The sequence below is a fragment of the Chondrus crispus genome, genomic scaffold, assembly GCF_000350225.1.
Source record: "Chondrus crispus Stackhouse genomic scaffold, scaffold_30, whole genome shotgun sequence".
Taxonomy (NCBI): domain Eukaryota; phylum Rhodophyta; class Florideophyceae; order Gigartinales; family Gigartinaceae; genus Chondrus; species Chondrus crispus.
The window spans coordinates 145,268-154,861 of NW_005179203.1; the positions used below are offsets into that span (position 1 = coordinate 145,268).

At 51.2% G+C, this 9,594-nt stretch overlaps 1 protein-coding gene across 1 annotated transcript; it reads left to right on the plus strand.

Moving 5' to 3' along the window:
• Positions 1–2,287: 2,287 nt before the first annotated feature.
• On the plus strand, positions 2,288–4,779 carry CHC_T00005589001 (hypothetical protein). The gene is made up of 3 exons (XM_005717417.1): positions 2,288–2,326; positions 2,439–4,258; positions 4,443–4,779. The coding sequence occupies exons 1-3, from the start codon at positions 2,288–2,290 to the stop codon at positions 4,777–4,779; spliced, it is 2,196 nt and encodes a 731-aa protein (XP_005717474.1).
• Positions 4,780–9,594: the final 4,815 nt, after the last annotated feature.

Consider the following 9,594-nt stretch of genomic DNA (forward strand, 5'->3'; position numbering starts at 1 on the left):
ACGATGTATGTATGGTCGTTATGGAACTCGCGATTGAAGGGAGGCGTGCTTGGCTGCCTAGAGCATTCCAGGGTATTGCATCTAGAGTTCTAAAGATATGCCCTATTTTCTTATCTGCCCAATCTCCGCATTTGCCATCGTGGCATTTGTCACAAATATTAATTTTTGGGAATATCTTCTAGACTTTTCCAGTCACTGCTGGATTCGGATGACACATCCATCATTGAGGTCTAGAACTGCTGTGAACAGAGTTGAAGAAGTGAGCTTTGTACTATTGCTGGAGATCCTGCTGCGACAGAAATCTATTACAGTATGTAAAGCGCTTCTTGTAATGGTGGGTTATCTTCAAAAATGAACGCTCCCTAATGAGGAGAGTCCCTGACTCCGTCGTACGACGCTGTGTCCTGAGAGCCGTTGGCGCTGTCATGCGTGTGCTACGAGTATTAGTATGGCCCTCATAACAGTGCTGCAGCAGTACAGCAGGGCGATCCCGGAGCGAAGCGCATGGACTTTTAAAATTACGCTCGAATAAAGCCACGGCTGTCTTCACTCGTAAATCTTTAATATCTCCATGAATTGCTGCATTGTTGCTGATCTACAGCCACAGCTGTCGTCACTCGTAAACCTTTAATATCTCCATGAATTGCTGCATTGTTGCCGATCTGAAGGGCAACCATGTAGTCTTCATTCCGCCACGGCACAGTACAGGGCAACGCGACCGCATTTGCGTCCTTAAATATACCCAGAAAACTGTGTTCCGTATTTTCGTGACCAAACCACAAATTTATCCGTCGCATATTTGCTTGCATTGTCGTCAAAAGTCGCTTGGCGTTTCTCGGTTTGACCCACTGAAAGCGGAGATGATCGCGCAACCCTGAACCACAAATTGATACAACGCATTGTTGCCTTTTGCTTCTCCGTCCGCGATGCACTTACAAACTGCAGAATTTCACTCATCGCACCTTCACATGATTACCCGGATCTTGGAACTAAAACCTTGAAAGACACCCAGCGCAGGTTACAAGTGAAAGGGGTTTTCAGGTGAAACTTCAAAGGCTTCAATACATGACTCGCTTCTTCGCCTTCATTGCTCGGTGTCACCCTGGTCTCACGCTGCCAGCAGTTGCCTGCCCGTCGAAATCGATACGCCCTCTGCTCCTTTTGCCTCACGCATGCCGCGCTGGATCTCTCTCAGCTTGAAAACGCGAACATGCTCTGCTTGCATGTGGTTTACCCGGAAAGATGATGCAAGTATGACATAAATCTAAAGTTTGTACAGTATTTCAAATCTCAATTCTGCTTAACCGTTCGATCCCTAATTCGTATTGTTTTACTAACCCGTATTCAGAATTCCCATAAAATTGCGGAACATATTACCTCCTCCCGCCTCCTTCGCGCGAAATAGTGCCAACCAAAGCTCCTCTCCGAGTATGCAAACCCATTTGGCGCCATCAAAAAGGGCGCCACATAGCCTAACCACTCGGGGATGGACTGCATGATGCAGACCAAAAAAATGGAATAGAACTACATAAACCAATAACCGTGGGAAGGAGACGGCCTCCGAAATGCCTAGGTTGTGTGCTCTCGCCCCAAAACGGTCAGCTCGGGCCCGGATTTTGTCTGACAAAAGAAGGATTCGTAGACATTGTGTAAAGATGAGGGCTGTGAGGCGTGCATTTGAGATCTGATTGATGGGCCACGTCGCTTTCTGTTGAATGCGCCAGAAACACGAATTAGGAAAATCTCTTTAAACAGGCTTCATTTGAATGTTTTTAGTTGACGTGTTGTCTGAGCGGGTGCCCATATCCAAAGTCGACTGTTGGTTCCACAGATGCGCTTTCGTTGGAAGATGGGCTCGACTCTCTAAACTGTCCAAATCGTTAAAGAAATGGTTTTTGGTTTAAATCTATCCCGCTTAGTTTCAGAAACAAGAAAAATACGAATTAGGGACCGAACAGTTAAATTTTACCTCCCACACCCCAGTTGCTTGCGGGTACGTGTACAGCGATGTATAAGCCCTGGAAAAAATTGCTCCGAATCCTCATTTCAGGGTTTCATTGTTGCCACAGGTTTCGCCACCATCGAGAAGACCACGGTATACGCACAGCACCACGGTCTCGCTGGCAATGTTCTGGTTTTGGATACCAACTCTTGTTGGTCGGCACCTTCATTAAAAGTCTCAAAATCGGTGTCGAAGTTGAAAGACGGGGGACCTTCGTGACTCGATCTTCGAGACGGGTGTGTACAGTTTCGAACGAGAGATTTGTGTTAGTTTTTCACTACCCTGATGTCGAGACCCCCTCTCAGTAGTTTGGCCATGCTTCCTGTCCTATTTAAATACCCCACTTACCTCTGAGACCATCAATCATTCAACTCACCATCCTTCTGTCAAAGCATTCCAAGTCCAGTGACAACCGCAAGTCACCATGCTTCTTCAGTGCAGCTTATCGGTACTATGCACTCTCCTTGCTCTCGCAGCTGCTTCTCCAGCCCCAGTATCGCCCTCTGGACCGGCGAAACTGCTCTTGTCCCACTCCCAGAGGCTACCACTAGCAACAAAATATCATCTTTCTCTCCTCAACACTCGCTTCGGACGGCATCCGGTGGGGAACATATTTAGATCTCTCCTAAAAAGGAAGATGTCGCCCGGGCCTATTGATGTTACTCGGATCCATTCTCTCAATGCGTTTCGACAGGCGCATGATACGGTAAGAAGGGCACATGAAATTGGTCCAAGGGAACGCACAATGATCAGGCCCGAAATTGCTATACTTGCGGGCCTCCTAGCGGATCATCACCACATCCCATCCAGGACCGTCTCGCAGACAAAGTTTTCTGGTCGGAACATGGCATCAATCACTCATTCCCTTCTTCAGAACTCTCGTGTGCTGAGGAGCAAGCTTGGACAGTATGTCGGGAGAAAAGCAGCTCCATTGGGAACATCAAAAGACTTTGCAGGACTTTTTCGCACATCTTTGCCAACCGCAAATCGCATGGGGCTAACTGGTGATGATTGCACGGGCTCATCAGAATGTGCGGATGGAAGGATCTGTTTAAACACACAGGCCGACACGTGCTCTGCTGGCGAGGACTGCTTGTGTGTACCTTCGGACGGATTTGAGCCATGCACGTCTAGCCCCGATTGTTTGACAGCTGGAGAAGTGTGTGTGCAGCTAGGTAACAGCACAGTGTGTCTGTCGGAGGAAACTGCAAATGCCTTAGATTTTCCGATTGTGGACGCCGAGAGCTCTGATGATCCCGTAGAGACACCTGCAAGTAATAGTACAGACCCCAATGGGGGGAGTGGTGAGGGGATTACCGGTGCGATCTGCACGAGCTCATCGGAATGTGCGGATGGAAGGATCTGTACAGACGGATTCATCGACACCTGCCCTTCTGGCGAGACTTGCATATGTGTACCTTCGGACGGAATTGAGGCATGCACGTCAAGCGCCGATTGTTCAACAGCTGGAGAAGTGTGTGTGCAGCTAGGCAACAGCACAGTGTGTTTTTCTGAAGAAACTGCAAATGCCGCAGATATTCCGATTGTGGACGCCGAGAGCTCTGATGATCCCGTAGAGACACCTACAAGTAATAGTACAGACCCCGATGGGGGAAGTGGTGAGGGGATTACCGGTGCGATCTGCACGAGCTCATCGGAATGTGCGGATGGAAGAATCTGCACAGACATAGAGAACATCGACACGTGCTCTTCTGGTGAGACTTGCATATGTGTACCTTCGGGTGGATTTGAGGCATGCACGTCAAGCGCCGATTGTTCAACAGCTGGAGAAGTGTGCGTGCAGACAAGTGAGAGCACAGTGTGTTTTTCTGAAGAAACTGCGACTTCTGCAGACATTCCCATCGTTGGCGACGACACCACTGATGACCCTGACTCCAGCGCCGGTAGTGGTGACGGGATTACCGGTGCAATCTGCACGAGCTCATCGGAATGTGCGGATGGAAGAATCTGTACAGACATAGAGAACATCGACACGTGCTCTTCTGGCGAGACTTGCCTATGTTTACCATCGGACGGACTTGAGGCATGCACGTCTGGCGCCGATTGTTCAACAGCTGGAGAAGTGTGCGTGCAGCTAACTGAGAGTGCAGTCTGTTTTTCTGAAGAAACCGCAAATGCTGCAGACATTCCCATCGTGGAGATCGAGAGCTCTGGTACTCCGGAGGAGACACCCGCAAATGAGGACGCAGACTCACATGGTGGCAGTGGCGACGGGATTACCGGATCGACTTGCACGTGCTCCTCAGGTTGTACAGAAGGAAGATTCTGCACAAACGGAAACATGATTACGTGCCCTGCTGGCGACTCGTGCATCTGCATACCGTCAGGTGGAATGCAAGTTTGCTCGTCCAGTGCCGAATGCTTAACAGGCGGGGAAGTATGCGCGCGGGTAATCAATCTTACGCTGTGTCTATCAGAGGAAGTTGCGATTGCCGAAGGTATTCCGATCTTGGACGGCGTCCGCTCTTAACATTCATCTCCGAAGGTTAAGATTTGAGAAACGGTGTTTCTACCACGAAAGAAGGAGGAAGCAGCACCCCACCAGTGGATGGGACCATGAGTGTATATTTTCTCTCTCGATTGTGGTGGAAGCTTTGTTTGGCTACATCCCGGAAATTCTAGCTAGATATCCATGTATTGAATATGGTGCTTGTGCTATGGCTAGTCAAGCTAGAGCATCGATTGCATGTCGAATCACAGTAGATAAATCCCGTTTTGCATTTAAGGAACAGAACAGTCAAACCTCCATGATTTGAAACGATTCGTAGATGCCGTCCCAATGAATCAAGATTCTATTCCAGGAGACACCTGCGCCGTGAAGAGCATTTCTATCGATCACTGACAGAAAGCATTAGAGATGCTGTTGCTTTTATGCGCATACCTGTTAATAGTTTGATGCCGAGTCCATGGAATAATAATGTGTGCATGTAGGCACAGGCTTCCCATGATTTATGAGAGCATTGGCCGAGAGCATAAATTATGCTGTCTGACCCCATAGCGTAGCATTTACGGACCAGGGAGGAAGAAGCGAAAGACTGCAAGCGGAAGGCCGTTGAGGAACAGGGAGTGATGCTGAAGCGAAAGCGGATTTTTTCTAAGGAGGAGGGTAAAAAACAATGGGAGTCGATGGGAAAAATGAACTGGTAGACGGGGGGAGCGAATGGGCGAGGAGGTGGGTCTGGCATTTCGGAGGGATGGGTGCGGAGATAGAGTTTAGCGGGATCGTGATGTGAGGGGCGGGGCCAGTGGACGGACAACGCATCTGCCTTGATGGGTAGAGAAAGAAGGGACCTGCCCCAGGAGCGTTTTGAAGGCTTACGGTAATTGTTTTCTGTGGAGAGATAACTTGGGCTGAGTACAATACGAGCGGCACAGCAGCGACGTACGGTGAACTGGCGTGGCGCAGTGCCAAAATTGAATTTCACACTGATACGCGATTTGCATCGTTTCCTAAAAGCAAGCTAACTTTCATATTTTTGGGACGCATTGCTCCTTGAGATTTCATACTGACTGGACTTCATTGTTGATACACGCCCGAGAAGAAACTCAGAGTCCGGTAGTGCCCGGTCGCCACGATGAGGGTCATATTTCGGTCATGTCTCTCCGGCCTACTCAGTCGTTGTGGGTACCGTGTCCACCTATTCAGCTCAGCGGTCTGTGTCCAAAGTAGGATGTGCTACGTGAGGAAACGCCCGACTTGAAGTTAGAGCCGCCGCTGAGGGTGACGGCCACGCCACGGCCCCGTCGACGGCCACGCGACAAGGGGACATTGATTGGGGTTTGTGAGAGAGCACGCTTGCTGCCGGCGCTACCCTATCCCGGCACGGCAACGAGGCACGGTGGGAAGGTGGGTGTAATCCCACAATGTAAAGGGGGGGTGCTGGTGTTGTTGACAACAAAGTCCGATTTTTTTGTCACTGTCTGACATCAGACAGTGACAAAAAAATCGGACATGCAAAATATTTTGAAAAACATCTCCGACACGGGCCAAGGTGCACCGCCGTGCGTACCAGCGCCAGACAGTGCGCCGTATATCAGAACGACGTGGTTGAAATTAAAGAAAACATATCTCAATCGATTGCTCACAGCTTTCTACGTACAGTTGTAAAATGGTTGCTTGTCATACCAACAGAGAGCGTATGTTGGTATGGCTGACTCCCTTCTGTCTACAGTAAGGCTGGTCGTGTCTGTGGTCGTTGCGATGTATTCAGCACTTGGCTGGCGTGTTTCGGTCTGCTCTACCCCCTGCCCGGACTCTTTTCTTTAGACTATCGTACTCTAGCTTCCCTGTTAAGTACCTATCATTTTTCCCTCTTCTCGTCCTGCGATTCCCGTTCCTCTGCGCTCTTTCTTTTTGCGTTCGCTGCCTTTTGCACTCTCTTAGAGTGCCTCCATTCCCTGAGTTCTGCCTATGCGACCCCTCACTGAACGGCCACGGCGCATTGCGGCGTGCGTCAATTGTGACACGTGCACTTCCAGTATGACCTCGTTTCATAATCATAATGTGTAAAACGTGTTCAACCTGTATCTACCAGTTCACAAATACTACAGTATGCGCTACCACGTAGGCTGGTTCACAACAGTATAAGAGTGTAGAGCAACCCCACCGCGCAAATCTATATAACAACCCAAAAATACAAAACAGGCGGACTTTTCTATTTTTTTACCCAAGTAAAAAACTATTGCGATCAGGAAGTGCATTGCTGCCTTGCGGCAACAATCAAGTCTTTGTCCCCGAGTTCGGGGGCAACATTTGGGGGGGCACCTCTTCAAAAGCCGGAGCCCATCATTTGGCCTTCTGCATGACGGACCGCAAGGACAGACTGTCCGCATTACAGTCTGTCACACGCGGTACTTAGACCCACGAGACGGCGACGACGAGTAAAGACCGAACCATGAGGATTACGATTTATCAGGTTATGGCCTGCTTCGCTTCACTACGCAACACTCCGAACATCGAATAACAAACTGGATCGCGCTTACCCCAAGCACGCAGGACCGGCACGCACCCGCCGCAGCCAACCCCCAGTGCACAACCAAGCCGGAACGGAAACGCCCAACACAAGGCAGCCCCGTCCTGAATCCTCATCAACCCCCCAGCACCCCCACTGCCTCCTGCAGACCTCCTCTACATACCACCGCAAAACCCACGCACCCCACGTGCCCACTCCAATCCCATAATCATGGACCGCCGTGACATCCCCAAACTCGAACCGTCGAATTACGGTCCCTGGCTCATCGCACTCCGATCAGCCGCATACACACACGACGCCATTGATCACCTAGAAGGCAACCCGCCCACCCCCGACAATGAGCAAGACGTACACACACACACGATAGCGAAACAAACGCTTATCGGCAAGATGATCGCGACTATCCCCGCAGACATCCTCAAACCTGTTGCTAATGCCCGAGGAGCAACCCACCCCGTACGACATCCTGCAAAAACTCACAGTTCACCTTGACACCACAAATGCCAGCGACCACATTTATCTCAAGCAACTGGCCGAGCAATGCCAAATCGAGGAAGGGCAGACTGTATACGAATACGTCAAACGCCACGAAGCTATCCGAGCACAAATGATAGCCGCCCGTTTCCCCGATATGGCCAACCAATCCACCACAGTGGACTACATGATAGACGGCCTGAAAAAGAACCCCAACACAGCACAAATAGGCCTCCAGCTGCTCTCCCTCCAACCGAAGAGCATCAAAGACTTCGTGCACAAGTACAACTGGATCGACAACTATCGCCTAGCCATCCAACCAAGCAACCCTTGGCAATCAGCAACACCAGCACAACCCGAATACACTCGCACACCGCGACAACGCGCACCACGGCACATCACACGCCACCCCATGACATACCACCCCAACGCCTGTCGACACCACATCTCCAAAGGTTTCCGGCGCCCGCAGGACACCGACGCCGAATGCCGCGATCCGACACACCCGCGACACCAGAAGGCCTCGCGCAAGAAAGCATTGCCCAAAGCCCGAGTTGTACAGGAACCACCTTTCCTGACACAACCAGACCAGGAAACCGTCGACACCGAATCAGACGACAACGAAACATACTCAGCAGAGGGTATGTTCATACTCGACTCCGCCGCACACCCCACCCACACCTCCCGACCGTTCCCACGCATGAGGCCATTACCTCGCCCCACCAAATCAATCACAGCCACTAACCACTCCACACCATGCACGCACGCCGGCACAATACAGAGTTATACGAATAGAGGACACCGAATACGCCCCCGAGCGGTCCACACCCCCCAAATACCGTATACGCTAGTATCCGTACACTCTCTCACGTCACTAAACTGCACGGTCACGTTCAATCACCAACACGCATGCATACGAGACCGTGACAACACAGTAATCGGCACAGCCCCCTGGCACAACATACTCCAAGCATACGCCTGGACCCCCCGCAAAAGAACCAAAGCACACACAGCTAAAGGAGCTCGCACAAGACCCCGAGCACCATCCAAGCACCCCCCTCGCACGCACGCCCCCCCAACACAGCGCAACACCACAAACCTCACCACAGCCAAGGCCAACACAACAAACCCCCGCCTACTCCCCAACACCAGTACGGCAAAAAGACGAGCACCCAACATCCAACACTTCCACACGGCAAACCCCTACACAGCCAAACAAATCACGCACAACACAGCCAAAGCATATGATTGGCATCTAGCACTCAACCACGCGCCTCCCAAAGCGCTACAGCGCATGGCAAAAGAACGAACCATTCCCAACCTTCCGCCAAGCCTCCAAGGCGCGCCTCCCCCCATCAGTTGCTCCTCGTGCGCACACGCTAGGCAACAACCCCAACCACACCAGCTCGCACACCACTCTCAGCAGATAGCGGAACAGCTCAGCTCGGACACCTGCGGCCCAATCTCCCCACCCTCGACCCATGGAAACGAACACATCTTCACATGCATTGACACAGCGAGTCGGTATCTCGTCACATACTACCTACGACGCCGACAGGATTTCAACACAATAATTCCCCAACTATTCAAAACCCTAGCCATCCAAAACAAACTCCCGATCGCATACAGAACGGACAACGCCAAGGAATTCACATCGTCACATGCCAAGGCCACGTACAATTCGCACGGCATACAGCACATCACAAACACGCCCCATCAACCGCAAGAGAACTCAATAGCAGAGAGGATCAATAAGACGCTCTTCACAAATGCGCGCGCCGCATTACACCACGCCCATCTCCCACCAAAATTCTGGGAAGATGCAGTACGAGATGTGGCCTTCAAATACAACATCATGCGGCATAGCGCCACCCAACAAAGTCCATGGACACTCTGGCACGGACGCCCAGCCCACATGACCCGCATCTTCGCATTCGGGCAAATCGGCACCGCCCCCATACACGCCCACAAAACCAAACTACAAGGGCGCAGCGAACCCCCAAGATATATGTACCCCATATCGTAAACCCACGTCATGACCCTCACCATACACAACCCCCGATACCGCATCATCAGGGCGATCGACTTCCGACCATACGCCAGGCACCAGGACCCCAAGCACAC